Source organism: Drosophila miranda, chromosome 2, assembly GCF_003369915.1.
Source record: "Drosophila miranda strain MSH22 chromosome 2, D.miranda_PacBio2.1, whole genome shotgun sequence".
In the NCBI taxonomy this organism is placed as follows: domain Eukaryota; kingdom Metazoa; phylum Arthropoda; class Insecta; order Diptera; family Drosophilidae; genus Drosophila; species Drosophila miranda.
Window position 1 is genome coordinate 9424548 of NC_046675.1, and position 17333 is coordinate 9441880.

Consider the following 17333-nt stretch of genomic DNA (forward strand, 5'->3'; position numbering starts at 1 on the left):
GGCATTAAAATGCATTTGGCTTTCAATTTACCCGCATTCGAGTAATATTTTCATTAAGTGGTTTCTTTTCAGTCATTTTGGCCACGTTCTCCACTCCGCAAGTACCCCAAAAGATGCTCGTATCCACTGCTTAAGTACTCCAAATTGTTAATGAAATGTTAAATGGCTGGGAGTTGCCAAGGAGAAAACAAGTCGACGCCTGCTGATTGACCATAATGAGTCCGCAAGTTACGCAAACGCAACAATATAAATTAATAAGCCATTAATTATGACCTCTGTGTCTGCGGGGGTACTGGGCCAGGTGTTTGCCACATGTGGCATTAATTGAGATTTGGTCTCAACGACCAAGGCCAAAGGGAGCACAAATTCTCGACCAATTAACGGAGAAGAAACAATCACTGGCTTCGGCTTCGGCATCGGCATCGGGTAATTAGGACTAAATGAAGATGGTTGGGTTTCCTCTGAATTGTTGGCTTTTACCGAGAGTTAACGACGAGCTCAAAGCCTGTCCTTGTGAGGCCCAAATTCCATGCAAACAAATTCATTAATTTTCACAGAACTGGCAGAGGGCAGGGCGACAACCAATCGATGAATCGACACAAAAACAAATGTGTTTTAAGTGCAATGCAAATGGTAAGAACCAGCATCCGAAAAAATGGCCAGGCAGACAAGCAAACAACTGAAGTGGAACGCACAGATAGACAGCTGTTGATAACGCCCAGAGACACCCAAAACCCAAAACCCAAAACACTAACCAAAACCCAACAGAACTCTCTTCGACACAAACATGTGTAGGACTGCCAAATCCTCTGACTCCAGCTACCATACAACCATACAACCATCCCAGCATCCCATTCATATATAGGATACCATCCGCCCAGCTGCAAATGCGCTTGTCCCTGCTGATCCCTTTAGCTGTTGAATTGCAAATTGTTTGTATCTGGCGTCAACAATTTGTTTTTTGCTGCTCGTAAGAGCCTTATGATGGAGTAATTTTAACTATATGATCTGGTTTGCCATCCAGACGAATACGATCCCATTAATGGGCTTATTGGGTGTCCGTCATCGGTTCTCGAATGACATTCAATAAAATAAGCTACTTTTTACTGGTTGAAGCCCCATGAAATAATGGTTTTAAGGTGAGACGTTCCTTTTTTTAAAGCAAACGAATCCACACATGCTATTAATATCAAAAGAGACCAACAACTTGATGGCTTTTTTGCGTGTTTCTCGTAGATTTCTTTACTCAAACAAACCACATCTTTTGGGAAGAGCATTCGAGTATCGTTTTGTTGGCTAAACTTAATGTTTCTTGCGTTTTTTGCCGACTCTTGCTCATGCACGCTGACAAAATGTCCACCCATCTGTCACGGCAGGCAGAGACAACTCTCCGCCAGCGGGCTGGCACCAGCAACAAGCATTCAAAAACTTAATTTTTTTTCTACCCCAAACATGCTGCAATTTGTATGATTTCCAGTTGCAGTTTTTCGCCGCTTTCCAGTTTTCTCTGTTTGTTTGCAGGTTGTCAAATGCGTTTCGTATTTCGTTTGCCGCCCACCGCCACCCCAGGCTTGTTTTACACACATTTTTGCAAGAAATAAGAAACAAATTTGAATGCGCAGCAAATGGCAAATGAGCAAGTGCATTGTCAGTGCGAATTATTAATTTGCAGCAGAATACGGACAGAGACAGGGACAGAGAGAGAGTGAGCGCGAGCGCGAGAGAGGCAGAACAATGGCAAAATGGAGGATAAAGAGAGCAAGTGCCGCTTAATGGTGTGGCCATGTCGTTTAATTTTGTTCTTCATTTATTTCTGCGCTTTGGTCGGCAGCATTCCGTTGCATTGTGCGCTAAATACTTTGACGTCTTTTTTATGCCCTGCTTTCTGGTTTTCCCTATCTTTTTTTTGTGTTTTTTGTTTTTTTTTTTATTTTTTTCCACCCCGCAAGCATTCAAGCCATTTGCATTTACATATGCACATTGCTTGCTGCACATTGTATTTAATTAAAATTTGTTGTACGAGTAATGCTTGAATTGCCGGGAAATGCGGCCATAAAGCAGCCCTATGACAGCAGCAAGGACGATTCTGATTTAAGAGCGTACATATTTACACAGAGAAGAAATAATGGGAGTATAACATAATTCAATAACATACTTTCCTTGAAAGATCAATTCAGCATACATTTCTACTATTTTTTAATGAATATCGTATACTAGATCTCTCGTTATCAGTTTGAAATGAATGCAATTTTTTGCAAGTGTAGATATTACATTATGGCATTCGATTTATCCGTGTGTGTGTGTGTGGCACATAGTAAATAATGAATGCCCAAAAATGCAGTAATTTATCGCCTTGTTTATCTACTACTCATTACGAGGCAGGGCAGCAGAACCTACCACAGCAACGAAAATCTGCATAAATATCAAATGTACATTTGTGTTTGTGCCATGTCCTGAAGGCTCTGTTCTGCTCTGGTGTGGTCCGGCATGGGGAAAACCACCATTGCGAATGGCGATAAGCAATATTCCGTTTTGTTAATGGCCCCCTGCTTGCTCCAATTCAATTTGTGGCAGCACTCCCGAGTGCACAGCACCCCTATTCCTATTCTCATCAATTTTGTTGGCCAAATGCAAATACCAAAATGATAGGCAAATATTTATTGTGCCTGGCATAATGAGTGGCAAATCTAGTTTTTGGCAACCATGTCAGGTAGTTGGCCAAAAGGGAAGGAAGTCGGCCAACTGGGCTCGGTCCAGGATGCTGTCACTCCACTCGGTCGGCATTTTGGCATTTTGCATGCCAAACAGCAGCGTCATAAGCATTAAAACGATTGTGCCGAAAAGTATAGACTATTTAAAATTTTAACTCAACTTTATTAGCTCCAAAGGAAATTTGTGTCATTTGTATGTATACGAGTACATATTTCTGGGCGTTTGAGTGTGCCCCGGCTTTGTGCCATTGTTCCACTAAGCAAGCAGAGCTGTGGCTAGCCACAGATGCAAAAGGGGGTAGCTAAGTACCATCGAACCATGATTCAAGGTCCTTGAAATAGTTTCACGAGAGGTGCTTCTATGAAAAAATACTCATAGAAGCATCCTATTCATTCGGGTTATCCCATCGGGAAATTGAAAATTTCCAAAAACGTATTCTATTCGGGTTTCTCTCGGGATATGGCATCGGTGGAAAGCAAAATCAAACCTTTGGTAAATGTAATACCCTTAGACCCCGTTTTCCCGAGCCGCTGCCATCTGTACACTCACACACACCCAGATACACACACACACACAAACTAACACATTAGGCGGCATTTCCTTTGGCAAAGTTGCTTGACTTCATTTCGGGGCTGCCGACACAACGGAGACGACAACAACATCATCGGCAGCAAACAAATAAACTGACAGACACTCGTTTCCGGTTTCAAACAAAACAGACGCCATATTTAAAATTCCAAACGGGCACCCCAGCAACAAGAACAACATCAGCAGCTACACCAAGAGAAAAGCCATGGAATGTTTCTGTTGAAAATTAGCAAAGATCGATAAACTCAGTTTTAAACTTTCTATAAAATCTTTAAACATATCCAAAAGGAAATTATTAATATTTAATGATGAAAATACAAATGTCGATTATTTTATCCGAGTGTACAAAAAGCAGCAGCAATATAAGTAAACAAACAAATGAAATAACAGAATATTGCGTTTGCTAAAAACTTTTGCTTTGCTTTTTGAAGTTATTTTTCCCATTCTGGTGATGCCAGTGCCACTGCCAGTGGCACTGCCAAAACAAAGAATTCAATTTAGTGGGCCGTGCGTTGATTTTTGGATGCTCCGTGGACAGGTTCAATGAACGGGACATCATACCCCACGGATCCCTCGAGTGCGCATAAATTTGATGCTCCCGGGACTCGAACTAATTGTGGAATTATGCCAAGCAGAAGAGAGGCATGCGGAACGGATGGAACGGGAAATCGGAGCGAATTCGAGACTCGCAGCAATTTGACAGCAAATCGAGAATGTGCTCAAGGAGAGCGGCTCCAAGAGCATTCAACTGTTTGGCATTTGTCGTACACATTTCCCCAGCCGAAAGCCGAAAGCCGAAATCCGAAATCTGAAATCCGAAACTTGCTGACCGGTGGCCGTGACTTCCGTGCACCAGAAATGGAATGGAAGATTTATTTCAGATTCGCCTGACGAGATAGAGTTGTGGAAACAGCGATGGCCCCGTCTCCGGCCTCGCACAAAAGACACGTAGGCAAATAAAAACGGCATCTGAAGTTGTATATTAAAATGATTTATGTGCCCAAAATGCTGATCGGCCTATGAATGGCATACATGATGCACTAATTTCATGAAAAATGCAAGGAGAAAACGCAAACAAAATAAAAAATTCAATAACTGAGAAGAAGCCTCGAACAGAAGGCCTGTCTATGTCTCAGCAGGCAACAAACCATTGGGTATAGGGGTTTGCAATCATTTTATAATGAACAAATTCTTGCTGACTACTCGAATGATGAATGGGAGGGGTATACGCTGAGTATTCATTCGTTTTTCATGCTGCAGACTGCGCCTAGGGCTGACGGAAACCCCTTCAGCTTCAGGGCATTAGAAAAAATCTATAAAATCGCTGGACCCGTCAGGCCGTCAGGGCGTCAGGACGCGCCACCCACACATGCCAATAAAATATTTTATCAAACGTACGTGCTGCTATTAGAGACGCCCCTGGCCCCTGCTCCCATCACACGCACGCATATCAAATGACGGCGTTGATGTGTTGAAAGCCCAGACGGGAGTTGAAATCGAGTGTTGTAGAAGTACGAGTGTGTGTGTGTGTGTGTGTGTGTGTGTGTGTGTGTGGGAGTGGGAGTGTGGCCCGGGGTGCGAGTGGAGGAAAGCGGGGCAGACAGTCAACCCTTTTTACGGCTGCTGCTGGTCAGTGGAGCACTCTGGCATTCGGTCTCTGGTCTCCGGTGCTCCGTTTCTCCGGTCCAGCTGTCCGGTCTCCCGCCTCCGGTTACCCCAATTCTCTTGCTGGTCTCTGATTATGCGTCGTGCGGCCATAAATTTATATTGAAAGACGTGCGCTGTTAATCAAATTAAAGTGTTTGATTAAATTTTAAATAAAAACTCGAAACGGTAAGCGCTCCCTCATTTCCCCAATGCTGCAGTCAAAAGTGCAAAATGAATATAAAAATGTAAATGAAAATTAATTTAAGAACACGTGGCGTATGCGCAATATTCAATTTATGAATTGCGCGCACAATTATTAATTAAATTTTTGTTGTTCTTCTGTACGTGTGTGTGTGTGTGGGTGCGTGGGTGTGTATGGGTTGTTATGAGTGGGTGTCTTTGAACGAAACTGACACTAAAAGGTCACTTGGCTATCCAGAGGCTAAAGAGAATTTCCAAAACGTGTCGCAAAGTGGCTCCGATATTCAGATATTTTGAAGACTAGCTCCTGCTTCCCGCTCAAGTGCTGCGTGCTGCAGCACTTTAAAGCGCTTAACGGGCCAACTGAAGTTAAATAACAATTTCACTGCTCATTAACCCTAATTTGTATGTAAATTTTTGGGCACCCCAGTTGGCCCTTTTGCCTCTCATCACCGCTCCGCACGCTTCCCACCTTACCGCCGGGGGATCCCAGGGGCCAAGAAGTTGCGTGGCGCTTTTTAAAGGATTTTCCCGGCCAAACGCCATTTTGTATGTTTTAAGTAACGCACATGACACAAGACTGGGGACGGGGGACAGCCGAATGGTCGACGGGGGAAAGTGCTTCGTAGCCATTATGGAGCGTTGCCTTCTTCAAGTTGCAAACATTGTGCGGTGTGGTGCGGTGCGGAGCGGTGTGGTGGAGGGGGGCACATGCAAAGTGCAGGAAGCATGAATGAGTTGGCGATGGCCCAGGCACCACGACCAACACACAAAGCGCCTGTATCTCAGGCAGGGAGGAGGGAAGAGGGAGAGCATTCATACCAGAGATAGCCAGAAAAACAGAAAAGAAAAATGATGGGGAAAAAGGCGAGAAAGATTGTTTGCCTGTTGCCCTCATTCTCGCCTTGGTCAGCCCCATCTTCCATTAATTCATCCGCCGCCAAGCAAACAAAAGGCCTTGCCACACCAAATGGACTTTTGCCCAGTCATTATTGGGTTGTTTCTGTTGTTTTCCCGGGGACCCAGGCGACAGCTATACGAAGGAGCACGAGCACGAGTAGTAGGTGCAGGGGCAGGCACGGTGTATTAAAACAAAAGTGAGTGCATGTGCAGACACTCGCCATGAGAGGGCAGCCAGCAGGAGCCTCCACCGGAGGCTGCAAATGGCAAACGGCAACTGGCAAACGGCAAACAAGAAATGACAGCATCGCAGCCTTGGTGCCATGCAAATTCAATAAATTACGGCAACGACCATTAATTATATTTTAAATTGCAATGTCCACACGCACACACACACACATACACACAGAGAGAGAGAGAATGAAAATCCAGAGAGAGAATCCCCTGGGAAACTTTTGCTTTTGTTTCTTGTGCTGCCCGCTGATGGCGAAAAAGTTCCACTCATTCAATGGGCAAATTGTCGCAGTTTATCTCCGCACGCACCGGGAAAACAAGCACCATCAGCCGGCTCCTCCCTGCCACTGCTGCACCGCCCAATTCCCACAACAATTCCGTTGGCCATGAAAGCGGCCCCAACAAATAAACCACTTTGGCCATTTCCTGGCATAAAAGATAAATAAATACACAGGAGTGAAGGAAAGCGAAAACAGAAACGGACACAAAAGGGAAAAACAAAATAGCTCCAGCTCCAGTTCCCGATGCAACTCCAACTTCAGTCCCTGCCACTTCTCGGACATCCCCGAAGAGCCCCGGCACTCACCCATCTGACCATTATTATCGCCTCGGCGAAAACAATGCTCCGAGCCGGAGTAGGAGCTGTAGTCGGACCCTGGCCCGGACCCGGACCCAGGCCAGATCCCGTTGACAATGGCAGCATGTCATTAAGGCCGACGTCAGTAGCTGACCGCTGACGTGTTAACTGCAGAGCGTCCAACTTTTAATTGGTTTTAAGTCACAAGTTAATTTCCATAAAGCGGACAGAAAGAGCTGCAAAAACTACCACTCAAAGTGCACAGAGAGAAAGCACTGTCGAGCATTTTATGAGATGCGTTTCTCATGGCAGATCCATTAAGTTTTATGCCCACTTAAGGCTTTCCGTCGATTGATGGTAAAGTTCCGTTTACAGGATATGTTTTCCAACGATACTCCGGTGGATACCCCGCAGGGAAAATGCGTCGATTGAAAATGTCTCATGTATAAGCCGCATCAGTAAACTTTAATTTTATTAAAAATACATTATTCTGTATCGTTTCGCTCAGTGTACTCAGTTACTTCTTGCCCTTGCCGCGTTTGCCACGCTTGGGCTTCTTCTTAAATGGTCCCAGGCCGCGCCGCACCATCGTGCCCCGCCACCAGGCCTGCAGCTTAATTGCGCACTCCATGCGATGCACCTGCAGATCCAGCAGCCGCTGCTCCTCGTCTTTCTTGGCCTGATACTCCTGGACGAACTCCATCCGCTCGGCGTAGACCTCGCGATGCCGCTGCAGCAGTTTCTGCTGCTCGAGGATCCGCAGCTCCCAGGCCTCTCCTTCCCGCTCCACGTGGCGCATGTCACTGGTGTAGCGCCCCTGCCAGTCCTTGATGCACTGCCGCAGCTCCACGATCTCCTGCTGCCGGAAGGCCCGCAGTTCGCCGCTGACCCGCTCCTCCCGGGCCAGACGCTGCTTGTAGTCCAGGATATCTCGGAGGTAGGCCCGCTCGGCGTTCTCGCCCCAGATCGTAGCCTGTGCGATACGACCTGCTTCCCAGCGCTGCACCAGATTGTACTCAAGGTCATTGACCCGCGAGACGCAACGGAGATTGTACTTGGTTTCGGCAGTACGCTCTTCGATGTCCTTCAGCTTAGCCTGGCAGTCGCGCTTCTGCTTCTCCAGCTCCTCATTGAGCTGCTTCAGTTCTTCCGTTGCTTCCTGCAGCTGCTTGACTGCCTGCGACTCCTCGCTGTTGTTGCCACTCAGATCACTGATGGCTTGGTCCAAAGTCATTTCCTCTTTTTCCCCCTCTTCATCTTCTGCTTTCTCCTTCTTTGGCCTCAATTGATCCATTGCTGTCTCGAAGACCATGCGAAGTGCGTCCATATCCCGCTCAAACTTCAGGGCATCCAGCAGGCTCTCGTCCAGCTGATCAGTCTCGTCCTCTGGCTTGCCCAAGAGCGTCTCCAGGCGTGGCAGCATTTTGCCGGTGATCAGGACACGCTCAGGTGGAGGCTTTGGGTCCATCGATGAGCTGCGGCGTCGCCGCAACGATGCAGGCAATGACAGAGGCTTCGGCGCGGTCAGACGCTGAGCCCGCTGCTGAAGGACCAGTTTGTCCAAGGTGTCCTTGTAGCTGCGCAGCAGCAGCAATCGCCGCAGCTCCTCCGCTTGCTCCTCGGTGTATCCTCTTGGCATTGCAACTGAAGCGGATATCTTTTATCCATGAGTGTGTCCAAAGGCCACTCAATATGACTCACTGTAGGTTGACCCGGCAACTGTTGCTAGGAGAAGCAGCTTATAAATGTTTGCCTTTCGATTCGAAATCAGATTTTCCCGCACCGCGCCCCAATGCCCCTGACCATCTCTGCCACTGCCACTGCCACTGACTCATGGAGATCCCAAAGAGAATGCCAGGGTTCAGGCGTCGGCTTGCATATTTCATTGCTGTCATCGTCCTCGTTGCTTACGTGCAAAAATGCCGTACCAACTGCTTCGTCCCCGTTATTGCACAGAAATCGTTGAATTTATTTGCCCGGCTCCTGCTGCTGCTCCTGCTCTTTCTCCGGCTCTCTCTCTCTGTCTTGGTTATCCTTGGCTCTGCAGTCGCTCCTTGGGGTTCGTTCACTCCTTGGTACATGTAAGTATGTGCCCTGTGCCCTGTGTCCCGGGTCCTGGCTCCACTTTAACCCCGCCATGGGTGCCGGCTTATATGTTTAACCCAATAAATGCCGCGCTGATTGCAAGTTAAATTATTGGCGCGCAGGACTCACAGGACTCCCAGACCCGCATTACAATTAAATTATCGCATTAACCGCCAAACCTGCGCGGCGGCACTGCTCCTCCGCTTCAACGAATCGCGGTGCTCGGGCCAGGGCCAGAGACTTTTCCCAGCATGCCCGCAGTGACTGTTTCAACAGCAAAAAAAACAACAAGTACAGGACCTTTTTGACATAGAAGTTCAAGTATAGACTAAAGGGTACCCTAAGAGACAAAGAGCAACTGTTTTGACGAAGTTTAAGAAAATACTTCGAAAATATGGGAAGTTCTTTGGCAGAATGATACTCATGGTCTGAATGTACCTTCGAATCAGTTGAAGAAAGTTGAAAATACACTTATAAAAACGAAGCAGCTAATCTGTCCATCAGTCAAACAGCATTTCGGACAAAGACTTATGTATAATATATGATTAGCCAACATGAGCCCTATGAACCCCCTATGAATATATCCTAAGGGTAATAGAGCATTTTAAAGGCAACCGCAAGTGGTGGTCAATGCACCGACAGGGTCTGCGACCCGGCCGCTGTGAGAAATTGCAGGGCCGACATTAATTTAATGCCCGCCAATGTCTCGTACACACACACACACACAAGTGGAGAAAGAAAGAGAACTGAAGAGAGAGTCAGTTGCACACACACACTCATGTGGCGACGGCATGGGGCGCTTTTCGCACTTGTCGGTCGCTTCTGCCTTTAGCTGCCATTATTTTTAATAGACTCGAAAAGAAAAGTTTTCAGTTTTCTACTTCATTGACTGCAAATCGGGAAAAGAAGCTCTCGGGTCGCGAAATTCCCAAGCCATTCCACTCCACTCCTTCTTCGTCCCTCCCTGAAGATGCCAGCCAAAATTAAGTGCCCCGAAAAAGAGGACGCTGTGCAGCGCCTGATAAGCATACCCTCGAATACACACACACACACCCCACACACACATGCAAGGTTGCAGCATAAAGTCATACACATAAATTCTGTGCTGGAAAAATGGTACCGATGGAATTTTCAATTTCCATTTAGAACCCGCAGCCAATGCAAATGTTCGATTATGACAAACTTTTCATTCCACTTGTATTCCAATATCTACTCCTCCTACTCGAAACTTGGGGTACTATTAATAGCGCCAAGGTCTTGCCGCAAATTGCTTTCGCTAAATAATAAATACGCAAATATTGGCCGCCTTGGGGCAGGACCTCAAAATGCTTGCCACATATATAATGGAAAATCAATCGGTCGTGTCTGTGGCTCTGTCAACGCTTGCATGTCGCGGAAAAGGCGAGCAAAAAACCCTTTCCGCAGTGTGCATTTTCCGTACTTTTAGCCGCCGCTTAGCGACTGCAGTGGGAGGAGAAATGGCCGTGTGTCCTTGTCGCCTGGCAACAAGTTTCAAGTCCCTCCCGCTGAAGGTCAGGGCTGGTGGCTAGCAGGGGGCTTCAAGATGTCTCCCAGCCTGAGAGGTAATTTTGTGAATGATTGATGGATAATCAATTGAATTCCCCAAGGCTGACACGCGTATTTTCTTAGGATTTATGCTTGAAGCTGGGCTGGCATCCCCACCAGCTACGACTCTGCTCTACTGTGATACGTTGCAACGTGGAACCGCTTTGATAACCCGCCGCACTTATGACATGCCCCATCCTCCCTCTCGCTCACTCACTCTGTCTCTCAACCCTTCTGGCCTACGTTTGTTATCCCGTTACATGTAAATCACCAAAAAATTTTATATTGCGGCCCGCAACCACGACACCGTGACAGCACCGGCATATGCCAAGCCGGAGCAGGGGTCAGAGGTAAAGCCAGTGCCAGTGGCAGAACCATAGCAGGACACGGAACTGTGTGTGGCAGTGGCAGGAACAGGGAGAGTGGTCAGTGCTGTCGCTGGGCAGGAGATGGTGATGCCTGCCAGCGGTGTGTGGCGGTAAGTGTGCGAGTCCTTGCTGCTGCTGTCTGCGGCCGGCGGAGCGATAGACGCCGCTACCATTAATTCACATTCAGGTGCCGCACGCTTGGCCGAGCAAGTTTTGGTAGTGTCGGGTCTGTGTATGTGTGTGTGTGTATGTGGGAGTGGAGATGGCGGAGGGTGCGACAACAACATGTGCTTACACTCATCCGGGAGAGGGTTGGCGGATGGGTGATGTGGAACTCCGACTGTCCCTGAAAGAGTGAAGGAAGCTGCGGTCGCTCGTGCAGGCAAGTCCCGTGCAATGCATTATAAATGCCTTGTCTCTCGGCTTGGCCCCATCTACCGACGACTCTTCACGTTTTCTTGTTGTATGGGGGGAGCCAAAAGAAAAAACAGAGCCAAAAGTTAAGAATTGTAGCCATGTAACTGACCTACTTGGCCGCCTGTGTAATTAGTGGAACCGTACCCCCTGGAACAATGGAATGTAGAATTCATGAGGCGAAAAATCGAAAGTTCCCCTCTCGCAATGCGTGGCACATTGGGCGAGCCCGAACCCCAGCGGGAAATCAATAGCAGCTGCCGCTGCCAGTCCTGTTCCTATGGCCAATGCCAAGCAACCACCGAAAAAACTAAATAAAGGAACCAAACCATCAAGAAACGGTGGCAGTGGCAGCCATGACAACGTGCCTCAACGAAACAAAACAAATGCCAGGCAGAGAGAAACACACACCACCAATCGAACACAGGTGCAAGAGTGCGAGTATAATGCGGCTATTCAAATACGAGTAGGGTTCCTTTAAAAATAGAATCCACTGTCGCATTTATGGTATGGTCCCGTGCCAAGCGAACTGTGTCAATGAGGGAGAGTGCCTTTGGCCAGTCGAGTCGAGGCAACCAAAGGTATCGGTTCGAGGCCAGAGAGTCCAAGAAACAGACCAAGACGAAGGAATACCTCAACAGTGAAACACCATGTTTCCGCAGGCAGAGTTGGAGAACTACAAGCTGCAGGTGGAGTTGCTTCAGGAGAAGCTGCAACGCAGGTGAGAGGGTAAACTGTTACCGTAATTACAGCACACGAGGAGAGTCTCCTAAGACGGAATACAATATGCCCTGCGGCTAGTCACAGGCAGTCCCTCCTTTGAGGAAGACAGCTTTCCATAAGCTTCTCGTTCTGTCTGTTCGTTCACAAATAACATTCCACTCCGCCTTATATATTGCATACATATATGTATGTACATATGACTATTCCCCTTTTGCATAGTGAGGATAATCGCCAACAGTTGGAGCACAAGTTGGACAAAATACTTCAAAAGCGCAGCGACCTGTAAGTAGCCTTTGTCATTCCCTGATAGTGTGCCAAAAGCCGAACCCAACCGCATCGCATCTCCCATAGCGACAAGTCCGTGCGCCTCAAGAGCCGCCAGAAGTACCAGGAGTTTCTCGAGGAGCAGACCGTTCGCAACGAGCGGAACAAGAAGCTCGTCCATATGCTGGAGCGGATTGATGAGCAAACCGTTGCCATGTCGCAGCGCAGCGAGAGGCTTAAGATGATGAAGGTAAACCCTCAATGAACTCCAGTCAATCAATAATAGAGTTATATCTCCCTCTCTCTCTCTCTCTCTCTCTGTCTCTATGCATCCCTTTGACATGTCCATGTGCAGCTGCAATATCAAATGTACTTTGCGAAATTGGTCCAGAATCAAACATTGCGTTGCATACAACAGCAGGCGACGCAGGCGACGGCCCCAAGTGGCGCTGGAGTTGGAGTTGGGGCAGCGGCAGTGGGTGGCGGCATGCCCATCCAAGTGCTGGTGCCACCCCAAGCAGCAGCGGGCATGCCAACACAGCCAATGGCTGCAGCAGCAGCTCCTCCACAATGGACCCTTGCCATGGCCACACCCACACATGGGGGCATGCTGCTGACGCCCCAGTTCGCAACGCCAAGTGCAGGTGCTCCTGGTCCCATGCCCATGCCTCCGCAGGGCCTGTACTACCCAGAGATGTATGGGGCCACGGGAACAGCTCCACTTGGCACCTCCAACTTGTTCGATCTGCGCGCCACATTGCGCGCCTTTGATAATGAGAATGCCGATTTGCCGGAGCGCATGACTCACTTCAACGCAGCCACATCCAGCCAGGCTGCTCTGACAGGCGATTATCAGGCAGAGGCGAGTGGCAGGGCCACACCGGCATCGGCATCAGCATCAGCAGGAGGTGGAGATGGAGGAGGAGCTTCCACGACAACATCCAGTTCGGTGGCAGGCCAAGACAAAGGTGCACGGCAACTGAGCAGCACATCCTCGACACTGGCAACATCGTCGTTGACATTTGATAAATTGCCAAAGACGTCCTCCTCGATGACGTTAACGGAGATGCCACTGACGACTCTTGCATCCACTGCTGTCGATGACGTTGGCGGGCAACCGCAAATGGCAGGAGCTGCAGCAGAGAGAGGCCGGGAGATGCGTAGGAGCTGGAGTCGAGAGCAGGATCACGAGCACGAGGGGGTGGCAGACATGGCTGCCTGGACAAATTCACGCGTGACTAAAGTCGAGTATGAAAAATCACCAACTGTCGTTGGCCATAATGAGCCCGGCCAGAGACAGCCCCATCCACAGCAGCAGCAGCTCCATCCGCAGCACCAGGAGCAGCAGCAACAACATCACAATTTTGAAGCGTACTTTGGTGAGCTGAAAATCGATGAGCCCTGGCAGCCAGGAGCATCACCATCACCATCACAATCCATGGGACGAACAGCCAGCCCGGCCGGAGACAAACGCCAACAAAACGTGCGTCCCGGTGAGGGGGGCCATGCAGATGTAGGTGAGGGCATATCCGTGGGAGCTAAAGTTTGCCTCACCAACGATTTGCTGGACGAAGTCATAGCCAGTCGTGCGGCACTGGCAAAAGCAGCGGCTGCGGTTGATGAGCAGCTTGCGAGAAGTAATCAATTGCCGCCGCCAGTCGGCAACAACGAACTCGCGGCTGCCGCCGCCGCCGTCGCCTCTTCCTCCTCGTGGAACCCAAAGCCCGGAGTGTCGATTGAGAATATTGAAAATGCCATTTACGGCGAACGTTTGACAGGAACTGCGACAGGAGCAGCATCCCCAGCAGCAGTACCGGCAGAACCTGTGACACGAGCGCCAACGCAAGGATTTTTCGAGAATTTGGGAGCCAATACATCTCCGCAAGAACAGGCAGACCAACACACACTAGAAAGGATAGAGGAGGTGCAGAGGGAGAGTCAGCCGGAGCCAGAGGTTACCGATTATGGCCAATACGATGCCAGCAGTTATGGCGAATCCAGCGAGCCCATATACGCCAGCATTGATTCCACCAGCCAGCAGCAACAGCAGCCACCAGGCGCACCGGCAGAGCCGCTTTATAGCGAAATCGGAAATCCCACAGACTATCAGCAGTATACAACGGATGCCAGTGCAGAGGCTGGAGCTGGAGCTGGAGCTGGCGCTGCAGCAGGACCAGAAACAGATGCTGCTGCTGGTGGTCCTGGTGGTGCTGATGGCGACGAGGCGGGCGCAATGCAACAGGAGTACTCCAATATTGATTACGGCAACTACGAGGCCGGACAGTATGCGGCCGGCTATGATCCCAATGCCTATCCGGGCTACATATACGATGAAGCCACAGGCCAGTACATAGCCGATCCCAATGCCGCTCAGTACGCGCCGGATGGCAGCTATGCTGGGCAGGAATACGATGGCAGTGCCGCGAGCTACGACTATGGGTCTTATGCCGAACAACAACAGCAGTCGCCGCAAGAGGAACTGCAACAGATGCAGGCACAGGTACAGGAGCAGGGACAACAGGAACAACAGGAACAACAGGAAGCGTATCCCATGACCAATGACAATGGCCAGAGTGGGATGGAACTGGAGCAGAGCCTGCAGCCCCTGGCCATCACTCCAGCTGCCATCGCACCGCCCGTCGAGACGAAAGTGGAGCCAACAGCCGCCATCACTACCACCACACCCGTCGGCGTCGCCTCAAAGCCTGTCAAGCCCACGTCGATACTCTCGACGACAGACAAACAAGCAGCGCCTAATGATGCGCAGCAGCAGCAGCAGAAGAAGAAGAAGCGCGTTAATTTCGTTGACAGCAGCGAAACGGATGATAGCTCAAGCGCGAAACCAGCCCCGGCCGCAGCTTCAGCGACCGGCCCTGCCCCAGCCCCAGCCCCGGCCCTGGGTCCCACTTCTGGACCACCTCCAGCAGGAGCAGGAACTGGTGGAGCCACAACCACAGCCGCAGGCGGCAGCGAGAGTGATTTCGATTTTTCAACGGGCAGCGAGGCGAAGAATTAGAACAAGCTGAAAACAGTTGGAGCTCTAATTTGTTGCCATTTGGGTTAACCAATGAGCGCCCAATCGCGCGACCCATTCAAAGTGAACGAACGACCGCCTCGCCTCGATTTATAGCCAATGCATTTTTCACTTCACTTCCGCAAAAAAAAGCTGCAAATCAACGAAAAAGAGAAAGCTTCAAAGCCAACAAAAGTTCTCTCTTTTGTGCCGGGGAGAAATGCTAACACAAATAGTGGGACAGCGGAAACGGAAATGGAAGAAACTCAATCAACACCAAAGTTGCTGTTGCTGTTGCTGTTGCTGTTGCTGTTTGAAGGAGGCAGCAGAAAATTCAAAAAAATATCTGACAGTTGCTTAATTCAATTGCTTGAATGCTTGAAAATGAATATAAATAAATATTTAGTCAATCAATTCAATTTTGTTCCCTCAAGGCTTGAACATACTTGACACATTTTTCATGTGCGTATACGCAATGTACAAACGATACACGGTATTTGTGGAGTTCAAAGATATTGAAGGGTGTTGTATTTGTATGTTTAGATTCGAACACTATTAGCTACATATACATATTCTCTATTTTTCTTTAAAGAACGAGTATTGGATTTCCGGTAAAAACTAGCGACACAAATAATTTTTTCTACATACTTTTGAGATTCCTTCGTTTATCAACATTCTCGTTAGCATCCAAATCCGCTTAGCTACAATTCCTTTTAAGGATATTATTTACCTATCCATTGATAGTTATCTAAGCTGTTTTAAGATGAAGAAAACAAGTTCCATAAATTATAGTTTCCATGATTAAATGTAATTCAAATGAAATTACCTTCGGCAGATTTGACTGATTGTGAGAAAAGTAAATCCGCTTAAAGGGTATCCCGTAGTCGTAATAATAACCATAGCGCTCTTGCACTTGTTTATTACATAACGCACACACACAGGCAATGGCCTGGGAAATATTTCATTAACGACATCGGTAATAAGATCAGCAGCTGTTGCTGCCAGGCCCGTAATTTATCAAAAGTGCAATTGTCTTTGCAGCGGGGCTCCCAAATTACCTTTCGCTGGCTTTGCTCTGGCCTCGATGCCTGGCCTCTCCTAGTAGGCGGGAGACTGCCAATGACACTAATTATGTGCGGCCAGGCGGTTAAAGCCGTGGCCAACAAATATGCTGATTCCTGATACGATGGCCAGCTGTGCTGGCAGAGGCTGGTGCTTACTTGACCAACAATTGCCAACTTAATTGAAATTATGCCATCAGAAGTACAATGTGCACCCTACATATGCGTACATATACGTACGTATATATCAGAGCAGCACTCCTATATAGACTGTGCGCGTACTTGATATTTTTTCAGTGCGTTCGCCATTTTAATTTTATTCGCAGTTAAGGCAGTGAATGCGTTAACAATTTCCATTTTCGACTAGCGGCAGCAACTGTTGCTGACATTTTTCCATCAATTTGAGTGGGCGAAGAAAATTCCGTTTTCGATTTACAATTGCCGAGCAAATTCCCGTGTCATCAGGGCGGCCGATCGACAATCCCCATTGGCATTTCATGCATTTTTTAATAGCCTTTCCATTCGCTTTTCATGCGCCGAACTGAAGTGTTTTCTCCCCATATTTTTTGAATAATTGTTTGGAGTTTTTTTTTTAATTACACTCGAAGTAATTTTTTGTTCAACTGCTCACGCTGTCCCGTTCTCGTTTAATTTAAATTAATTTCTGTGTGGAAAGAACACCAATAAAAATGTAATTAATACACATAATTATCCTGTCGTTCAGCACGCAGGGTAGGGACGCGGGGTGGGTCTCATCGAGCAAGAAAATCAAATGACAATCAGTTTTTGTGGCTTGCCGCTTAAATACACTATTTATTTACTTATCCATGGGCGACGGTACTCCCAACTACATTTTTGTCGTATTTTCCGTCAGGTATTTCCATATTTAAAGAGAACCAATAATTGGGAATGGGAATGGATGCCTCAGATACCTTCTCGCTTCTTCTCGAGGCAGTTTTTTGTTTTACTTTTTAATGAGT

At 48.1% G+C, this 17333-nt stretch overlaps 2 protein-coding genes across 2 annotated transcripts; one reads left to right on the plus strand and one right to left on the minus strand.

The window, feature by feature from the left end:
• Positions 1 to 7370: 7370 nt before the first annotated feature.
• LOC108153973 (dynein regulatory complex protein 9) lies at positions 7371 to 8498 on the minus strand. The gene has a single exon (XM_017284070.2). It carries the CDS (start codon positions 8496 to 8498, stop codon positions 7377 to 7379), a length of 1122 nt encoding a protein of 373 aa, XP_017139559.1. The 3' UTR covers positions 7371 to 7376.
• A 3130-nt stretch (positions 8499 to 11628) lies between these two features.
• Positions 11629 to 16058, plus strand: LOC108157682 (RNA polymerase II degradation factor 1). Its single transcript, XM_033389966.1, has 4 exons — positions 11629 to 12013; positions 12235 to 12297; positions 12367 to 12529; positions 12635 to 16058. The coding sequence occupies exons 1-4, from the start codon at positions 11943 to 11945 to the stop codon at positions 15293 to 15295; spliced, it is 2958 nt and encodes a 985-aa protein (XP_033245857.1). The 5' UTR covers positions 11629 to 11942; the 3' UTR covers positions 15296 to 16058.
• The last annotated feature ends 1275 nt before the right edge of the window (positions 16059 to 17333 follow it).

Coding starts and splice junctions, on each gene's coding strand:
- LOC108153973 (XM_017284070.2), bottom strand. CDS start 8,498: ATGCCAAGAGGATACACCGAGGAGCAAGCGGAGGAGCTGCGGCGATTG.
- LOC108157682 (XM_033389966.1), top strand. CDS start 11,943: ATGTTTCCGCAGGCAGAGTTGGAGAACTACAAGCTGCAGGTGGAGTTG. Junction 12,298..12,366: donor CTTCAAAAGCGCAGCGACCT/GTAAGTAGCCTT, acceptor CATCTCCCATAG/CGACAAGTCCGTGCGCCTCA. Junction 12,530..12,634: donor AGAGGCTTAAGATGATGAAG/GTAAACCCTCAA, acceptor GTCCATGTGCAG/CTGCAATATCAAATGTACTT.